At 55.2% G+C, this 20,223-nt stretch overlaps 1 protein-coding gene across 5 annotated transcripts; it reads left to right on the forward strand.

The window, feature by feature from the left end:
* Positions 1-4,894: 4,894 nt before the first annotated feature.
* Positions 4,895-16,879, forward strand: ZYX (zyxin). 5 transcript variants are annotated; one of them, XM_080391349.1, is made up of 10 exons: positions 4,895-5,060; positions 8,427-8,681; positions 11,704-11,897; positions 12,932-13,024; positions 13,322-13,828; positions 14,140-14,281; positions 14,366-14,535; positions 14,693-14,871; positions 15,139-15,259; positions 15,683-16,879. In XM_080391349.1, the coding sequence occupies exons 1-10, from the start codon at positions 4,910-4,912 to the stop codon at positions 15,791-15,793; spliced, it is 1,923 nt and encodes a 640-aa protein (XP_080247475.1). In that variant the 5' UTR covers positions 4,895-4,909; the 3' UTR covers positions 15,794-16,879. The 5 variants fall into 5 exon arrangements, with proteins under 5 accessions (XP_080247475.1, XP_080247477.1, XP_080247476.1 ...); XM_080391351.1 differs by lacking the exon at positions 4,895-5,060 and adding an exon at positions 5,091-5,207; XM_080391350.1 differs by lacking the exon at positions 4,895-5,060 and adding an exon at positions 5,740-5,830.
* The last annotated feature ends 3,344 nt before the right edge of the window (positions 16,880-20,223 follow it).

A 20,223-nucleotide genomic window follows, 5' to 3' on the forward strand; every position in this document is an offset into this window, starting at 1 on the left:
CAGATATACACACCACAAAGTATTCCTGGGACTCTGTCAAAATCCCCTGGGATACAACAAGGTGTGCACCCAGCTCTGTGGAGTACAGACATCCATCGGATTACACTTTGCTGGAAGGAGCAGGCTTGGCTGTGCCATGTTTACAGGACTACGTAACAAGTGAAGAAAGGAGAATTCTACAATGATAGCATGGCACTCGGGGGTGGAAATGGGCTTGCACCACACACAGGAACTCTTTAATTAGAGCCCAACAGATCCGTGACTTTGACAGTCAGCTCTGACAAGCAGCGTTTGCCACAGAAGAGCCAAATAACATCGCTGCTTGTCTGGCTGGTGGCAAGGGTGGGGCAGGAATGGACGGGCGCCTTGGGACTTGGAAATGGCTGCTTTCCGGCAGAAGGGGCTCTGGCAGCCGTCCCTACTCAGCTGCATACGTGGGCATGCCCTGGTCACCCCCCAGGCTCAGGCTGCACCCCACTGCCTTCGCCAGGCCTTGGCTGGTGGCTCACGGCATTCCAGAGCTGCAGGACAGCTCGTGCTCCTGCCCAGCCAGCCTGTCCCACCACGCAGGGCCAGCAGCCAGAGGTGCAGGGCAGCGGCACGAGGGGGAGGAAGCCCCCCCAGCCTTGGAGCTGCAGGCCTGGCCCCCCTGCCAAGCAGTGGACCGAGGCAGCAGCTCCGCAGGAAATCCTGGTGGCAGGAGACAAGGGAACAGCAGTGGTGACTCTTGTGGGAGCTGCATCCCCTGCCCAGGACCCCTGCCCTGGCTCTGTCTGGGAAAGACCTGCCAGCCCTGCTGGGAGTGGAGCTTCTTCCCTGGGCAGATGCCACCCTGGACCCCCGCTCCCCGGCTGCCCAGCCCCTCTGATGTGCTGGCATGACCAAGGTCATACTGCAGAGGTACTTTGCTCCCTCTTGTTTGTATATGGCTGATGTGCCTTGCTAAAAAGCGTTTCCTGGCACAGCAAGGGTTTAGGGTTTTTTTGTTTACAGTTTATGGCCTATTATAGTGTTTTAGCCAAGGTGACCTGTATGTGTATGGCTGGAATGGCCTTTTTAAGTGTGTACGTGTGTGTGTGCGTGCCATGCAATACCTTCACAGTGGGATTTGAGGACCTGCAGTGACACTTTCCAGAGATCGCGGAAGCTTTCTGCAGCTGCTAAACAGCTCGCCTTCCTGGGGAGGGATGCTTCCAAAGTGTGCTTTGTGCGTGTGGTTCACTCAGTTTTGAAGGGAAGCAGCAGAGAGACACTAGTTACCTGTCCTGGGCTGTTGGTTGTTCACGGGCTTCTCCAGGAGAATCCATGACCTTTGCAAATAGTGTCTGTGACTGTGTACCAGTCTCACAGATGCAGGAGGGTGGTGACTGGGCTCGTCAGGACTGGAGGCTCTGCCATCCCCATCCCTGTGCTTGGCGTGTGGCTGTCAACACACCCTCGGCAGCAGGGGTGATGCACTCCAACCTGAAAGTGCCCGCTGGTCACCAGGACAGCTCTGCTTGTGGCAGCCTCCAGCCAGGCTGGGGGCAGCAGCCGCGCCGGGGCAGCCCTCAGGGTGCAGAAGGCCCTGCGTGAGGGACAGGGCGAGGAGCACACCAGGAGAGGGCTGTGCTGCAGGAGCGCACCAGAGCCCTGGCGAGCTTTTGCCGGGCGTGTTACACCCGTTGGTCTGTATGGGTGCAGGCAATCTGCTGCAGGGGACCCTGCCCTGGACGGCGCGGGTCCAGCCTCATCTGCACCTCTTGGCCTGGGACCAAAGCGGGCCCATTATACATTCCCAGCTTTTCCAATAGGCCCAGACGTAGCATGTAATACAGCACCGGGAAAGCTTCTAAGCAGCACCTTAGCATTAATCAATAAAATGTGGTTAGACTAAACAGAAGGTGTATGACTAAAGTGTCAGAGAGGCAACAGGTATGTGAGAACTTTCCATTGGTCAGGAAAAACACAGACTCCTATGTGGCATCAGTAATTATTAACCAACGTTGAGATCAAATGGCACTAATTGATCCATTGATATGGATGGAAATTGTACAGATGCAGATCTTTTACATTATTAACACAACTAAAGCCTCCTGCCCAGCATCCAGATTGCTTTCCTCTGACCTTAAACCTATTGTTAACACAGATTCCCATCTGCAGCTACCCGAACCCTCTTGAGTCTAGGTAAGATTTTCTGCCAGGCTAGTTTAGCTCCCCTTTAGTGTTCTTGCATATAATCCTTCCTTTTGCATTCAAGGACTTTTTTTTTTCCCTCTCTTACATCCATTTTTGTTTTCCTTTTACAGGCATCTAAGCATTGCTAGCATATTCCTCATCTCAGTGTGCAGTACACAAATTTGCCACATCACTTCCGTATGGCATTGCTCTTTATTTACTCATTGCATTACACAGTTGAATTACCAGCGAAGCTTCTTTATATCTGCCTCCATGAAAACGGTCTCTCTGAGATGGGTTCTGTGAACCCTAAGAATTTCTAGGCTTTGATGGTCAGTACTGGGGTTTGCTTCCTCGCTCATCTCCAAGAGGTGCCCAGCTAGAACTGCACATTCAGAATCCCTCCAGCATCTGCCTTGTGGTGGGCTGTCATTGCACCGGTGGTGCACAGTAGCATTCACAACACAATGTACTCCAAAATACCAGATCCCTTCTTCCATGGCATGGGACAGCCAAAGTGATTTATGCAGAGGGCTGCTGCTAATTCCAGAAATGACAAGGTCTAGCACAACGAGATGAGCCAACCTGCTGATCCATCTCTGTACCCAGACAGCTAAATGCTTATTCAGGACTAGTGTTTTGCTTTGGCTAATGAGATTTGACTACAGCTGCATATAACTCAAGGTTCTAATTTCAGTTTGCAGCAGCAAAATGTCTACTTTCCCAAGCAAAGAATCACATGGAGGAAGATTGCTAGCATAAGGAGATTCTTATTTTCTTTCCAGAGGAATCAGAACAAACATAGGGAAGTTAGATCATCTTTGTTTCCGATTACAAAAGCACAGACTTTCAACTGGCAAGAACGAGATCAGACTAAAGTTTCCCCCTGTGTATTCTGATGTATGCTGACTTGAGAATTCTAGCTTTCACGGGTCCAACCTGCTGAACGCTGCTCTGTTTTGTATTGGTTTCCTCACAGTGAGGAGTTAATACAAAATGCCTGAGAGGGTCTGCTTGTTTCTTATTCCCACTTCTCTTGATCTGCCTTCATGAGCGTGGAACATCACCGCATTGGTGAGACAATCAAACATGCAAGCATCTGGATTTATGGGGATGTGAACAGAAAGTATGAGCACACAGATTTATTTCATATTCTCTCAGCACTTTTTTAATCTCTGTCCGAGACATTCTTTGTTTTCCCTGGAGTCAGGGCTAGCCCAGGGAACAGCGGCAGAGTATCGGAGGGCAGGCTGATTGTGTAAGGTATATTGGGATGTGCCACAATTTGGTTGCCGATTCCACAACGAAATCTTTTTAGCTCTGCATTGACATCTTTACCCAAACAAGAGGGGAGAAAAAGATGGTTTGTGCTAGAAAAGTGACAGTGTTAGAAGACCCAGCACAGAGATACCTTCCCTATCCTATATAACTGCTTTATGCATCAGTCATGGGAGGTAACAGGCCTGATGCCACACCTACAAAAGCAGCAGTAACTCCAGGATTATTTAGCACCCCTACAAGAACTATATATCCCTGAGCAACTGAAAGCTATAGATCAATAGTTCAATGGCTGCAGCTATGTAAGGAGCAAGATGCTCAGCGCTATTATGCATTGCTACGGGTGACATTTGAATACAGTATGTAAAAATGAAAAAACCTCACAGAGGGCCCAATTTTTCCAACTGTATCAGCTGGTTAAATAAAAGATACTATGTACAAATCTTGCGTGTAAAAGTAAAGATTTGTTTACACTGGACTTCTCAAGCTTCGATGAATACCTTTGTGTAGCTCTCTGACTGGCGCATTTAGCGGTATGCGCACTGGGAGTCTGAGCTGGTGTGGTCTGTGCTTAACTCACCCACCTGTGAGTAAACTACCGGTCCTGAAGTGTCCCGGTGTTGGTAGGTAAGCCTTGGGAGCGGGCAAGCCCCGGATCTCCTGAACCTTATGGAGCACAGTCATTCCCCAAGGAATGTGCGGCAGCTGGGGCATTAGCCCCGATACTGAGGCCAGATTCCAAAGGTGACGACTGCGCGAGGCGCAGTAATTCTGTCGCGATCGCTATCCCTGCTCCCCGAGGGGCGAGGGGCCGAGCGGAGCAGGGCTGCGTGCTGCTGTGCTGGGCCCAGCCGCCCCGCCGCAGAGCGAGGCCAGCGCCGGTCCGCAGGGAGGCGGGCGGCTGAGCCGCGCCAGCCCGGTGCGGGCCCCGCGGCGGGACGGGGGCCCCAGCCGCGCGGCGGAGCCGGCGGGTGGCCGCTTGAGTTACCGGGGACCGTGAGCCAGATCCTGCCGCAGCCAGGCGGGCCGGGGGACCCCGACTCACCCGGCCTGCGGGCTCCGTCCCGGCGCCCCGCGCAGGGGCAGCGCTGGCGGTGGGGGGGGGGAAGGCACAAACGAAAAAAAGGAGCGAGCCTGGCCGCCCCGTCCCCGTCCCTCGGCCCCCCACAGCCGGCAGCTCCCACAGCCCCACAGCCCTCCCTCGGCCCCCCACAGCCGGCAGCCCCCCCAGCCCCCCCTCACCCCCCCACAGCCGGCAGCCCCCCCAGGCCCCCCTCACCCCCCCACAGCCGGCAGCCCCCCCAGGCCCCCCTCACCCCCCCACAGCCGGCAGCCCCCCCCACAGCCGGCAGCCCCCCCAGGCCCCCCTCACCCCCCCACAGCCGGCAGCCCCCCCCACAGCCGACAGCCCCCCCAGCCCCCGCTGCATTCCCCCGCGGGTGAGCTCAGCCGCTCGCGCAGCCGCGCTCCTTTTATGGTCAAACAACTTTGCCTGGGCGAGGCCTTTTCGCGAGCCGGCGGGGCCCGGCCGCTCCCGCGCGCCGCCGTTGCTCGCCTGCCCGCCCGCCCGCCGGCACAGCGCTCCGCGGCCCCGCTCCGCAGCCCGGGGGCGCCCCGGCCCTCCGGTGAGTCTCTGCGCTTGCAGCCGGGCTGTGGGCTCCCCGCGGCTCGCCCTGCCCGGGCTCGAGTCGTGGGCCGGAGGGGGGGTCCTGCCGTTTCGCACGGGAGAGGCTCGTGGGGGAGCGTGGATCTAGTGAGCTGTTCGCCCCGCGGTGAGACGCAGGCGCACGGGAGCGGGGGATGTTGCCCGGTTTGTCTCGGGACAGACGCTCTTTTGTGTGCGCACGGATGGGCGAGACACCTAGGGAGCCCTCCCCAGATGTGCGGGGGGGCGGGGGGCTCTTTGTGCCTGAAATTTGCTTTAGGAGCTTCAGTCTCTCTGGGAGTGCCCTGAGAATGAGAAGACGCAAGTGCTTGCAAAGCCGTAGAACTTTCTAACGTTTTAATTCCGTTTGCATCGCTTTTCGGAGTTGTCCATCTGCCCGCCCCCCCGGGAGGAGGCCAGGCGAGCCCCGCGTACGTGCAAGAAGGTTGCGGCTCTGCCGCCCCGCCCCCCCCTTCCCCCCCCCCTTCCCCCCCCTTCCCCCCCCCTTCCCCCCCCCTTCCCCCCCCTTCCCCCCCCTTCCCCCCCCTTCCCCCCCCTTCCCCCCCCTTCCCCCCCCTTCTCCCCCCCTTCCCCCCCCCCTTCCCCCCCCTTCTCCCCCCCCTTCCCCCCCCCCTTCCCCCCCTCCCCCCGCTGCTCGCGGCTCTGCCCCGCAGCCTCCCCAGCCGCAGGACTTTGCTCTCTTTGAAGTTCTGTACCTTTAGGCCAGCCTGGGAGAACTTCCTGGGGTTGGTATGTAGGGGAGGATGAAAATACTTCTAAGTCTGTTTGATCTGTTGCTTTCGTATTCTCAGTTTTTTGCTGGAGTTCCCCTTCCGACCCCCTCCGTGGGGAGGAAGCTGCAGACGGGGAAGTACCGACACTGGGTGTCAGTGGTGGGGGGCTACCTGGCTGGAGCCGAGCTGCTCACTGCGCACCGAGGTGGTGAACAGCGCTTAGCTCACTGCTTCCTCGAGTTCCTCCTCCTCATGCCACCCCAGGAAAGGAGCAGAGCCTTTGGAAGTGCTGCCTTGGGGTCAAAGAACTGAGGGTCATCTGGGTGCGCAAGAGGTGGCAGAGCCACCATGGGACCTTCTGGGAGGTGACCCTGCTGCTGAGGGGGTGTTGCTTGCTTCAGACCGCTTGCTTTTTTGCTCTCTGTTGGAGAGAAGCAGCGTATGAGGCAGCTAATGATCCTGACCGTGTCCTTTGGGGACATCTTTCTTCATAGCTCTGCTTGAGTCATCTTAAATAGTGTTACAGCAGGCAGAAAAATGTCTGCCCTCAGGGGAAATGTGACGGCAAGGAGGGTTTGTGATTAGGTCGGCTGGCAGGACACTTCCTCTCCAACAGCCTGTGCAAACCACCACGGTACTTGTCTGAGCCTGGTGTTCCTGGTGTGGCTTCAGTGGCGTTGGTAGTGCTCAGGGCTGGGGGGGGATGCTTGGCCCCGCATGGCCAGCCTCCCCCGGCCCGCTGGGTCAGGGGGACACACCGCTGCAGAGGCGTGAGGATGAGCAGGGGCAGCTGTTGGATGGAGGCACCCTGAGCAGCAAGGGCCTCGAGTGTGGCAGCATGGCGGGAAGCAGGCCACTGGGCTCAGGGGAGAGCAGCAGCTGCAGCAATGCTAGCGCTTTTCTGCGTGGCAGCTGATGTCCCGAGACTGCGCTGCCCAACCCCGGTGCAGATCGTGATCAGAAGTGACATCGCAGGCATGTTCTGCTGTGAGCAGCACTGTCAGTTCTGGTAGAAGTGGCTGCCATCAGTTCTAGTAGAGCTGCTACCAAGTGGTTCGTTACACCGGAGTGTAACAGGAGCAGAAGTCCCTAAGGAAAGGCCGGAGCTTCTGTAGCTCGATGGGAAGCAGCAGGCTGGGGGGACTCGGACTGGCAGGTCTGAGGGGCTGAGGACAGAGCCTGCTCCTTACTCCTCTGCCTCAGCCCTTCCTGTGCTGGCTGCGTGGGAGATGCTCAGTGCGGCTCGGTGGCTGCGGCTGGCTCTGGCACCCCGTGGTGTTTGTCAGAGCGCAGGCAGCTCGTCTGCCCTGCGCAGAGGGGCACAGCACAAGCAGCGTGGGCCGAACGCTTGTCCCTGTCACACGCCTGTGACCTGGGGAGGCTGTCACAGGTCACGGTGCCGCACTCTACTGCACTCGACCAAGGGAGCACTTGGAGCAGGGGCGTGGGGGCATGGGGTCTTGGCAGCAGTCATGGGCGAGCTGGCATCGGCAGTGTTTGTGGCACCCAGGGCTGCCTGTCCCAGCTGCTCTTATTGTCCCAGCGAGAGGGCCTGGCAGCACCGGGGGGCACCGACATGAGCCTGCCAGCTTGAGCTGCTGGCACCGAGCCCCTGTGCTGGCGGAAGCAGCACTGTGTGTGTGCGTGTGAGCAGCAGCACTGGGGGGGTGGGGTGTGTGTGAGCAGCAGCACTGCGGGGGGGAGTGTGTGTGTGAGCAGCCGCACATAGTGCGGGGAGGTGGCAGCCCCACGGCCGTGCTGGGCTTCGCAACAAAGCGCCTGGCTCCGGGGGCTTCCGGCGCGGCTGCGGCGTCTGGCCTGGCCTGCGGGACCGGGGGTGCCCCGTTCCGTGCCTGCAGGCCGCGGGGAATGCTCACCCCCCCCGGGCTGACCGTGCGGGGCCGCTGCCGCCGTGCTGCCCGCACCCCTCCATGCCCAGCGGGATGGGCTGGGGGGCGGCACCGGGGGGGAGGTGGCGCCCCGGGGGAGGCGGAGCCGGCGGGGGGCGGCCGGCAGCGCTTCCTGGCGGGGGCGGGGCGGGGGGCGGTGGCCGGCAGCGCTTCCTGCCGGGGGGCGGCAGCGCAGCCGAGGGGGGGACAGCGGGGGACGGCGGCGGAGCGGGGGGGCTCCCGGCCCGCCCCGCCGTCCTGCCTCTGCCGCCCCGCTGCCCCGGCGCGCAGGGCCCGAGGTGAGGGGTGGGGGGTGGGAGGTGCGGAGGGGCCGGCGACGTTACCGGGGCGGTCACCGGCCGGGGGCCGGGGTGGCACCGTCGGACAGGTGTGGGGGGGTGGCGTGCGGGCCCCTTCGGGCGCAGGGCCTGGCTGTGGCGGCGGGGGGCGGCGCGGTGCCGTGCCCTGTTGCGGGGCGCTGCCGCGGCCCGGCTCACTTTGGCTGCGGCCGGAGCCCCCTTGTCACCAGCGCCGCGACACGGCCCCGCTGGCCCCCGCTGGCCGCCTGCTGCGGCTTCTGTCCCTGGGACCCCTGGGCACACGCTGCGCTCAGCTCGGGTGCCTCAGCCCCTGGCCGGGCTTCAAATGCCCCTGTCCCCCGTGTTCCTCTCTGCCAGTTTCCACTGGCTTCATGCAGGTTTCCTCCCTTTTCTCCCCTGCCAGGCGCTGAGAAGATGGCCTCCCAAGGCGCCCCGGGGACCCGCATGACATCCACAGTCAGCATCAACATTTCCACGCCTGCCTTCTACAATCCGCAGAAAAAGTTTGCACCCGTGGTCGCCCCTAAGCCCAAGGTGAACCCCTTCAAGGCTGGGGGTGCGTTGGAGTCATCGCTGCCCCCACCTCCCGGCGCTGGTGCCCAGCGTGCGCAGATGGGGAAGGTGGGCGAGATTCCGTCCCAGTCCCTGCCGGCAGAAGGTAGGTGGGGGTGGGGGGTGGGGGTGGGGTGCGCGTTTCCAGGCTCAGGGCACGAGGTCCATGACAGGGCTGAGCACAAGAGCAGGAGCCTAACCACCCTTGGTGACTGATGCACTCGCTGTAGGGGCTGGCAGGTTCCACAAGAGATAAAACAATTGTAAAGAGATCTCAAAGTACGTAGTATCTCCACTCGTAAAGGAGGTGGGAAGGCAATCCTGCACTGCACTGGTGCTGGAGGAATGCAGTGGATTTCTCATCGAAATCCCTGAGTGCATAGTTGTGTAACTGCAGGCAGTTTCTGGCCAGCGTGTCTGAGAGCAAACATGATGCAGGGAAATTGACCCTGATGATGATGAATCATGCTGTTCCCCTTCTTGTTTGATCTCTGCTCAACTTGGTTGTCTCTGACTGTAGAGATCCTTCTCGTGGACTCTGCAGTTGCCATCTTTGCTGCTGGAGATGAGGAGGAAGAAGTAACCTCATGAAAAAATGGTGGAAGCTGTCATAAACAGGAAGGGAGGCTTAGAGTTCGTGTGGCTTGTAGAGTTTTACACCTCTTCCTAGTGGTTTGGGTTGGGTGTGTTTTCCTGTGTAGAGTGACTTCTTGTTTTAGTGTGGTTTTCTTTTTCTTGCTTTTAAATATTTCTTTTATATCCTGTGTGGTGGTGGAGTGGTTTTTTTGTTTAATTTTTTGGTTGGCTGGTTGGTTTTGTGTCCTCTTAAGAGGCAGAAGGTTCCTTGCTGTGTGACCCCCTAGTTGGAATTGATGAGCGTGGGGCCACCAGACATTTCCCTAGGGACCTCTTGCTGATGCTTGATGCTGCGACTTACCACAGGACTCCCCCAGGGCGCACCTCAGCTGGGACACGCATGTTCAGATAATGCAGCCTGCTGGTTTATGTTTCTTTCCTTTCACCATCTCGCATAGACCATGCAACACTTACGCTTTCTAGTTTAGCATGCTGTTAGTGGGCGGCTGGCCTGATGGTAGGAAGGCTGGTCCTGTGCTCAGAGGAGACGAGTTACTAAGCCATTTTTTCCATTTCTCAGGTCACAAGGACCTGTTGGTGCTTCTCTCTCCTAGAACTGTACCAGCTAACTGGTGACCCTTTTCTCTGTGCTGCTGGCTGGAATCTTGTGTCTGTAATCCAAGGTCTCATCGTAGGCTTTATGATTTTCTGCTATAGTTGTGTGGATGTGTCTGTCAGAAAGTCTCAAACTGACACAAATAACTGAATCACAAAAGTAGACAGCTGGATGTTAAAACTTAGTTTTCAATATCCCATGCGAGTGAAGCACTGGGTGTTTCTTGCTCCACTTCTCCCTTCCTTATAAAGCTTATTATGGAGGAACTAACTTGACAGAAAGGTGAGCAAAAGAACTGTTTAGCTTGAGCTGCTGCGTTGCCATCAGGTGAGGGCTGCCAGCAGACATCTGAAGTGCAGATGAGCCACCACCAACACTTAAGTCATGACAGAAATGCACCTGATCCTTCTCCGATGCGTTTCTTAATCCTTCTCTCCCTTTCTTGTACCCTCCCCAAACAAACAGCCGTAGCAATTGGTCTCTTTGTCTCAAATGGCAGGATGGCTCAGTTACTGTTGCTGTAGGAATGTTACGTTTAGTATTGACCATTCTGTAAATCTGGTATAGTAACTTAGCGGCAAACTCTTTTGTTTGTGTGAATAATTCATAACATGGGCTTTTAGTGCATCTGAAATAATGTGACAGCAGATCAGGGTTTTGCTTCTGCAATATTCTTCATCATTTTAATAAACCAAAAGGCAAGTGTGTACAAACTTGATCCTAAACTGTAGTTTAAAAGAAAAAATACCAGCCTAGTATTATCCCCCCACCCCGAGCAGAATTTCTGTGGCACAAGGAGGCTTAGAAGAGGTGCTGCGTGCCAGTGTGCATTCTGCTGGCTGATAAGAAATTGGCTTTCATTTTCTGAATTGTGTCCTTTCAGTATTGTGTCACTTAGGTTACCAATGAGAAGCCCTTAGAAAGTCTGCTGGCAGCGGCTGGATATAAAGATGAGACAATTCAAACGCTGCTGTTAAGTTGCATGTGGAGTAGCAGGAGTGAAAAACCTGGTGTTACACCCTGCTGCTGGTTGGGGCTAGCTAGGAAGAGAGGTGGGTGCCCAGAAGAAGGGATGTGGAAGCTCTGCCTCCTTGTTGTCAGTGTTCCTACCTGCTTGGATGTGAAGAGGGCAATGTCACCCATACATGGCGAAGGGAAAAGGATTCACGTTTGAGTGCGTTGTAGCAGAAAATGTCTCTTTTTGCCTGTTCCACATCTTTGGCAAATACGCATAGGTGGAAGCAGTGGGGTTTTCTTCTGGGAGATTGAGGTGCTTTGGTGCTTTTCAGCCTGCTTCAGAGGGTTCTGGAAAATTTCTCACATCGTAGTCTGTGTCAGGTATGGGGACATCGTCGCCTCCAAAAGAAAAGCTGTTTTCATCTCCTGGAAAAATAAAGCAGTTTCAGAGATTCCTCATACGCATAAGAGGTATGCGTATCTGACTTGCTTTTTTCCCCCCACTTGTCCCTTGTAGTGCTTACTAGCCAGTGGCGAGGTGCCAGCTTATTTTCCTGTAAGAATGCAGGCTTCTCAGGGTCCTGGGTTGACCGCTGGCATTCCTGCTAACGCTGCTCTGTATTCTGCAGTCTGAGTCGGTTACTGGCAGGAGGAGCATATGGTATGGTAGGGACCAAAGAATGAGGGGAGGAGTGGGAAAGGGCACAGTAAGACGTGTTTTGCAATTAGGCAATGACTATTCCCAGACACTAATTGCAGTAGCTACTAAGGAAACTTTATATGATGGCAAATAGCTTTGAGCAAGGTGAAAGCCAGCCTGTGAAGTTCAGTTGTCCTCGATGGGTGCTGGGTGTCCCCTGGGTGACTGCTGGGGAGCTATTTGCTGTAATGCCTTCAGGACCACAAACCTCCCGGGGTTTTTGCTGGCTAAGAGTAAGAAATTATCCAAACTTGCTTTTATTCTCATTCTTCCCCATAGAGCTGCCGCTGCCACCTCCTCCCCCGCCTGGAGAGGAGGCAAGTTTCTCCTCAAACTGTGCTTTTCCCCCACCCCCACCCCCCTTTGAAGAGCCTTTTCCACCAGCCCCAGAAGAAGTTTTTCCTTCTCCACCTCCTCCTCCTCCTCCACCGATGTTTGATGAAGGACCTGTGAGCAAGGTGCCTACCCCACAGGTGAGTGAGGTCAAGGGAAGTACGGTTTCTTGTGATGCTCTGTGAGCTGCGACAGCTTCTTGCTGCTCTCCGAACTCCGCAGCGGGAAGCCCAGAGATCTGGGAGAGCAGAAAAATGCCACCACCCCATGGACCAGCACAGGTTAGGTCAGGTGGCCAGGCTGCAGCTTTGCAGATGAAGGACCTGGGGGGTTCCTGGTGGATGGTGAATTGAGTGTGAGCCAGCACTGCACCCTCGAGGCGCTAAAGGCCAACCCCCTGCTGGGCTGCATTGGTGAGCATAGCCAGCAGGACAAGGACAGTGATTATTCCTCTCTGCGGTGCTGGTGAGGCTGCATCTTGGAGGACTGTTTCCGGTTGGGCTCCCCAGTATAATAACCCCAGAGGAACCCCAAACTAGATGCAGTCCAGCAAAGGGTGATAGCGACCCTTGGGGGTTGGAGCCCGTGATGCGAGAGCTGAGTTTGTTCAGCCTGCAGAAGATGAGGCCAAGGCAGGGATCTAACTGGAGTGTGCAATACCTAAAGGAGGGATGGAGAGAAGACAGGTACTTCTTACTGGGGCACAGAAGAACAAGAGACGATGGACAAGAGTTGCGGCAAGGGAAATTGCTGTTGGACAAAAGAAAATTCTGCTCTTCCTCTCCAAGGGTGGCTCAGCACTGGCACAGGTGCCCAGAGAGGCTGGGGAATCCGCATCCTTGGGGATGTTCAGTAATGACCTGGACAAGGCCCTGAGCAACCTGGTCTAGCTTGGGAGCTAGCCCCGCTTTGAGCAGCGTGCTGCACTGAGACCTTCAGATGTCTTTTCCCACCTAAACCTGTCCGCGAGTTTCTGTGCGTTTTCCTACTGTTTGTAGACTTTGGAGACTGTGCCCTGTTCATCCTCACCAGCTTGCTACCTGCTCAAAGCAAGGAGCAGATCTGTACCACAGTCCGAAGTGTCAAAATCTGCTATTGTAAGGGGATGCACCTGGTTCTCTGGCTGTTCCTGTAATGTGCTCTGCTCCCTCTTTCCTCATGGATGGTGGTGTAGGTACGTGGCAAGATGAGCAGCATTGATCTTGAGATTGACTCACTGTCCGTAATGTTGGATAACATGGAGAAGAATGATCCCTTCAAATCCCGGGTGAGCATTCCAGAATGGCACAGGTGGAAGGAGAGATGTCTGGTTTGCTGAACAGAGGTATTGAGAAGGGTGCTGCTAAAGATGAAAATCTCTGGATAGAGATGTAGTGCCGAAGTGTACATGAAGGACCAGAAAGCATAGATGTGGCCACTTGGCAGGAGCGCTAAATGCGTAACGGTGTGGGAACTCTTTAAGTTGTGGGCCTGGGATAGCTGCTGAGTTACTGCTGTAGACAGTGTATTTTCTGTTCCACCTCGCTGATAACTGCCTGTTTCTCTCTGCTGCTTCCTTTTACAGATACCTGCAGGGTCCACAGGTTCTCTGGAGAAACCATCGGCCCCAAAAGCCCATGTGGAAATACCATCTGCACCCAGAGATACTCCTCATTCCATTCCTTCCAAGTTCACTCCAAAGCCAAGTGGAAGCTTATCTTCCAAGCCCCCTGGAGTGGATCTGACCCCCAACCCAACCCCATGGGCAGCCCCACAGCAACGCAAGGAGCCCTTAGCACCAGTCCCTCCACCCCCTTCCCTCCCTCCTGCTCAGCCTTCCCTTAAATTCACCCCACCCTCTGTTGCTGGCTCTCCCAAGCCTGGGTCCAAGTCAGGTGCCAGTGTCCCTGTGGCTCCCTCAAACCCTGCCAGGTACCCTACCTCCATTCAGACCCACTTCACAGTCCCTCCACCTTCAGGGCTCTCCTCTCGGCCACAGCCTCCCAATTTCACCTATGCCCAGCAGAGGGAGAGACCCCAAGTCCAGGAGAAGCCACATCCAACAGAACAACCTGCTGCCACCAAGGACAAGGTACGGGGCAGAGCTGTGGGACCCGTGGCTTTGGGCAGGCACAGCGTCACCAGCTGTGAAGCTGGAGGATGAGGAGGGAGGGTCTGTCCTGGGCCTGGGGAGGCTGTTGCGGATCTGAAAGAGAGATGTAACTAGAGACAGTGGTGGAGAGGGATAGGATTTCATGTAAAGGTGGAAAGGGGCAAGTATGGTGGGTGGCAGATTGCTCCAAAGAGGACAAGTAAAGGTGAGACAAGTAGATTTATTAGGGACAGTGAGAAGGGGTCTGTCTCTGCGTGTCCTTTGGCACTGAACGTTTCCTCTTCCTGCAGCATAGACCCACAGGCTCCAGTGCAGATCCACCTAGGGGAAATTCCTGTCTCACCATGAAGGAGGTAGAAGAGCTGGAGATGTTGACCCAGAAACTAATGAAGGATATGGAGCATCCGCCCTCAGCGGAGTCTGCTATTTCTGGTGTGTTCCCGCAATGGACAGCAGTAGGGCTAAGACTGTGGTGGGTTTCCATCTCTCCTGATCCCTTTATTCTTCCACTGGCAGAGCTCTGTGGCTTCTGCAGGAAGCCCCTGTCAAGAACCCAGCCAGCTGTGAGGGCCCTGGACTGCCTCTTCCACGTGGAATGCTTCACCTGCTTCAAATGTGAGAAGCAGCTGCAGGGGCAGCAGTTCTACAATGTGGATGAGAAGCCCTTCTGTGAGGACTGCTATGCTGTGAGTCACGGGGCTGAAAGCTGCTGGGGGGAGCTGAGCTTGCTGTGGTTGTCCTCTCTTGCTTTCCCTTCCTCCTTGCATCTTGCCTGGCTGCGGTGTAGTCTCCCAGGGGTGGGAGATCAGATTAACGTGTTTTATTTGTTTCCTTTGGGCTCAGGGGACCTTGGAAAAGTGCAGCGTCTGCAAACAGACCATCACAGACCGGATGCTGAAGGCCACCGGTAACTCGTACCATCCCCAATGCTTCACCTGCGTGATGTGCCATACGCCTCTTGAGGGGGCCTCTTTTATCGTGGACCAGGCCAACCAGCCTCACTGTGTGGACGACTACCACAGGTAGGGAGCACACAGGTGTGGTGGGGTGTCTGGAGGAAGGCAGGTTACCTCCCACCTCTTGAAACTTGGTGCAATGTGAGCTCGGGTTGCCCCAGGACATGAAGTGAGCGATGAGTCAGCAGTGTGCCTTGTAGCAGTTAAGGTCTTTTCCCACCTAGACTTCTTTGTGATTTGTTATTCCTCTGCTGCTAATACTACTGTACGGCAGTGAGGACCTTGCGTTGGATGTCACCACGATGATCTCCTCCATGTTTTTGCGTGTTGCAGGAAGTATGCTCCGCGCTGCTCGGTCTGCAGCGAGCCTATCATGCCAGAGCCTGGAAAGGATGAGACGGTGCGTGTGGTGGCATTGGAGAAGAATTTCCACATGAAATGTTACAAGTGTGAGGTAAGCCTGTGGTCCCACTCTTCACATCCCTCCTGTGCCCATCACCAGTGACTTGGGCACCTTTGTTGTCTATCCTGACCAAACAGCAGGGTGGCTTTGCATGCATCTGGAGCATTCCTGAAGCAGGTTCAGGAAAAGATTAGACATTTCACTGGCCACAGGTCCATGAACAAGGATTCTGCAGGTCTGTAGCCTCTGACATCCCTAATATGGCAGCTGTGTGTACCGGGGGAACATGCCAGGATCACAGAGGGGGCTTGCTCTTTCCTCAGAATAGCATCTCCCATTAGCATCATCGGAGACAGAGCGGCAGGCTGCGAGCTGGTACCCTGACCCAGCGGGGCACTTCTTACATCCTTGAATGCATTTATCCTGCTGCTGGCTGTCGTCGAGCTCCCTCCCTCTTTTTCTTTCCCTGCTTAGGACTGTGGGAAACCCTTGTCCATTGAAGCAGATGAGAATGGGTGCTTTCCACTGGATGGGCACGTGCTGTGCATCAAATGTCACACCATTCGTGCCAAAACGACACGCTGAGGAGCTTGGAGTGGGCATACCCTTAAAGACCCCTGCGCTCAGTACTCTTCCCCTCCCCACCGTCGTCCTATCCCTCTGCCTGCCAAGGCAGGTTGCTACCGACGGAGACTATGCTAGCGCACCTCTTTACTCAAGTAGGATTCACCCGCCGCCCCCAGCCTCGGCCCTGTGCACCCACTGGGAAAGGCCTGTCACCACTGCCTGGCCGGGGGCTATGCCAGGCCAGGGGCTACAGAGAGATGGGTGGGTGCAGCCCCACTGCTCCTGCAGGGCTTGGGAGGAGAAAGCCCAGATCTCCACCAGCACCTGGTGGAAGCAGCAAGACTGACCCGGTGGCAGGTGCTGGGGTGGGCTGAGCGCTCGCCTGTTCCACAGAGCCGAGAAGGACGATTTGACCGATTTGACCTTACAAAGTGGGAGCCTCCGTCTCGGCACCGCTTCTGTCTGATCTTATTTTATTTCTGGTGCCGCCACATTGTCAGGATGTCTTCCCCTGCCCCCTCCCTCTCTCCTGGCTTCGAGTGTGGAGGTAGAACATATTGGGAATCTGTATAATTGCTGGAAGAAGCAAACCTCCTATAGCTTTTCTGTCTCTAATGGATTTTACTGGCTAACTGTCCTGTCACTTTTTGTTCCTTGGCCAGATTAAACTGGCAATGTTTGGAATCCTACTCTGTTCCTGAATTTGAAAACTTGTTTTAAAAAAATCCTTTTTCCTCTCCCCAAAATGAGTCATTTCCCAGTGTGGTTTCTGGGCAGCCAGGCTGGGCACCGGCGTAGCAAAGCAGTCCAAAGAATGCATGTTTACAAATAAAGGCCATCATAAGGACGGGCAGCACATGGTGAGGAGGCGTCTCAGTGCGTGGACGAGGATGCAGCAGGCTGAGGAACGCCTTCCTGTTCCAGTAGGGATCCTGCCCCTGCTGTCAGCAAGAGCTGCAGTCTAACTGCGATGTACTGTCTGGCTCCAAGTGTTACTGCACTGAGCCCCACTCCTGGACTAGGAACTCTCAAACTGAACAAACCTTCTTAATATCTACACTGTCCAACCACTGTTTGCATTCAATAAAATGTGGGGGTTTTCCACATGTGTCTGCTGTATTTCTTCAGCTATCTGTGAGAACTCATGTGGTAGAGAGAATGCCGTGTAGGGAATGCAGAACTGCTGTTCCCCCAAGCCCCTGAAGACGAGGCGTCTGAGAATGGCCTTTCTCTGTCCACCATTGTCTCCTTTTCAAACCGTTCAGTTTCCTGCTTTTCCGTGCCTGAAGAGTAGCTCTCATGGGAAGCAGTGGAAGGCTGCGTCGCAGTGCAGCAAGGCTGTAGTCTGCGTGATGCGTCACGGGGAGGTGAGTTCTTGCACCCGCCTGCACCACGCTGGGAGGAAGCAGCCAGTTTGCGTGCTTTGCCCTAACTGTTGCTACTCAAAGTGTTTGTGCTTGATGTTTATGGTTTTAAGCGTGGTGCTGTCTTGGTCACTGCTTGTGGAACTCCTTTGTGGTAAGCGTCAATGCTTCTACACTTCAAAGACATGAAACCTACTCTTGTTCTCTTGCCAGTTTGGGGGGAGATCTTTAATAACTCCTTGCAAATTGATCCAGTAAATGCTTTGAGGTTTCCTATAGGATGAGCAAATACATGAATTGTACATTTGCTTGCTTTCTTTTTGTAGCTGAGATCTTGCTGGTTTGTAGGCATTGTTTGGAGTGGTAGTTTCTAGATTATGTGGTTAGAAGTTCATGCCCACAAACGCCAAGGAGCAGAGCGAGCTGAGGGTGAGGGAGAGGAGCACCGCAGCCCAGCTGCTCCCAGCTGTCAGGGCTACAGCCGGTGCCTGGGTATGGATCTGTCCAGGGGAGTCAAGGGGATTCTGGATCATCTTGCAGATTAGGGGGAGGCTGATCCCTCCGGGAGGCACCGTGTGCAGAGGAAAAGCATTTGGTGACTGTACACACTCATTATGGGATGTGCAGGGGCAGGACCAAAAGGGAGTGATCAAGAAGAGGAAGCATCATGTGGAAAGGGATGGGGGGAGGCGCACAGAAGGGGCTGGCTGTGCATCCCCAGTATGCTTGTCTGGCGGGGTCCTCTGTGTCACTAGCACAGTTTGTCCTGCCTTCTTACTAAACTTTTTTTTTTCCTTCCCCCCCCCCGCCCCATCCCCCCGCCCCCCGCCCCTTCCCCCTGTGAAGGGACTGTTCAGTGTGTGTGGAGACCTAACAGCAGTGACTGGAGACACCGAGTGCATGGATAGTGGGGGGTGTGTATGTGTGTGTCATCACTAGTGAAAACCAAGTCAGAGTAAGTGGTGAGAATGGGGTAAGAGACGGGCACGGCTGGGCGTCTGGGGTAAGAGACGGGCACGGCTGGGCGTCTGGGGTAAGAGACTGGCACGGCTGGGCGTCTGGGGTAAGAGACTGGCACGGCTGGGCGTCTGGGGTAAGAGACTGGTACGGCTGGGCGTCTGGGGTAAGAGACGGGCACGGCTGGGCGTCTGGGGTAAGAGACTGGTACGGCTGGGCGTCTGGCACAGCCAGCTCAGGCAGCGGCTTGAGCTCCCGGGGAGAGGCTGGTACCAGCCGCTCAGCTCAGCTCGGGCTCCAGCTGTGGAGCCAGCTGCTGGACAGCTGGTCTCGGACACTAGAGGGATCCATGGTGTAGCTGTATGGGTGTCCCGCTAAGGTTCGTCCTGATCAGCCAGGGAAGTGAATGGGCTCAGGCTGTTTGTGCTGCGCTTGCTCGGCTGCTGTGTGTTCTGCCTCAGGCCAGTCATGTGCAGCGTCTCTGCATATGTATACATGCACATATATACGTTCTGTCTGCATGGGTGCCTACTGGGAATACGTGCTTAGGCTTGCTGCTGGCTGTACCTGAGGACACGGCCGAGCTGCCCCTACCAGGCTGGCAGACTCAGCAGCTCCTGCGAGCTGGACCTCCCTGCTCAGAGCAGGGGCAGCCGGAGCAGGTCACTCAGGGATGTACCCACATCGGTTTTATAACACCTCCGTGGATGAGAACTCCACAGCCTCCCTGGGTAACCTGCTCCAGTGTTGAACAACACTCACAGTAAGTTTTTTTTCTTACCTTCAAATGGAATTAATTGTATTTTGGTGTGTTCCCATAGCTGCTCCTTTCACTGGATACTACTGAGGAGAGTCTGGCTCCCTCTTCTTTGATCCCTCCTATCAGGTATTTATACACCATAGCAAGAGCCACCAAAACATTCTCATCTCAAGGCTGAATAGTCCTAGCTTTCTCAGCCTCTCATATGTCAGATGCTCTAATCCCTTCAAAATCACAGTGGCCTCTCACTGGACTTGCTCCAGTAAGCCCATGTGTTCCTTTGTACTGGGGAGCCCGAACCTGGACACAGTGCTGAGCAGAGGGGAACAAGCACCTCCTTCCAGCCACCAGCAATGCGTTTGCTAATGTCGCCCCGACACCACTGGCCCCCTTCACTACAGGGGCACGTTACCAGCTCGAGTGCAGCATGCTGTTCGCTATGGCCTCCAAGTCTGCTCCTGCCGAGCTGCTTCCCAGCCAGCCAGCCCCCAGCAGGTACTGGCGCGTGGGGCTATTCCTCCCCAGCTGCAGGGCTCGGCCTTTCCCTTTGCTCGGCATCACGAGTCTCCTCTCTTCCCCTCTTCCCTGCCTGTTGAGGTCCCTCTGAATGGCAGCACAACTACCTGATGGACCAACCACTCCCAATTTTCTATCATTTGCAAGGGTAGTCTGAAGTTTACCTGTGCATGGCACAAGCTCATACTCTTGTGTCAGCCTCATCAGGGCTTATCTTCTAGCCTGGATATCCGCCATGTAGCAACTTGTATTTATTATCTAACAAGAGCTTATCTTGAGTAGCTGAGGCACACGTTCACTATGGGTCCTTGTATATACTCTGCTGCTTCTTGGGCTGAACAGAAACCAGCTGCCTTGCTTTCATTTGCAGTGCTTCAGATCTCTGCTTCGTAACCCTTCTGTCATTTACAGTTAAGCAAGACCTTCCCAGAGGCAGGAGTGTTAATTTATAGCCTTAAGAATTTGAAGCATTATACAATTAAGGAAACACCGATAGCTATCTACAGCAAATAACTGATTGCTGAATGGCTATCACTCACCTTCTTCACCAACCTGGACTTACTTCAATCACTGAAAAATAAGTCTTGAGGTGACTACTCTTCCCAAGTAGGAGAAAGTCTTAAGAACATCAGAGGGAGATTTTCTTCCACCATCACCACACACACACCGCCACCCCCCAGTCTGTTCTGCAGGAGAAAGTACTACCCACATGTATTTCATCAAACTACAGCAGTAGCTTCTAATACTTCTCATGGTTTGGGAATTAAGCGCAGGAGCTGTACAAAGATAGGCTTGGCTAATGATGGATACAGCTGTAACTGGATTTAGAGAAAAAAAAAAAGTCTGACATG

The sequence above is a fragment of the Falco punctatus genome (assembly GCF_963210335.1).
Source record: "Falco punctatus genome assembly, chromosome: 6".
Classification (NCBI taxonomy): Eukaryota; Metazoa; Chordata; class Aves; order Falconiformes; family Falconidae; genus Falco; species Falco punctatus.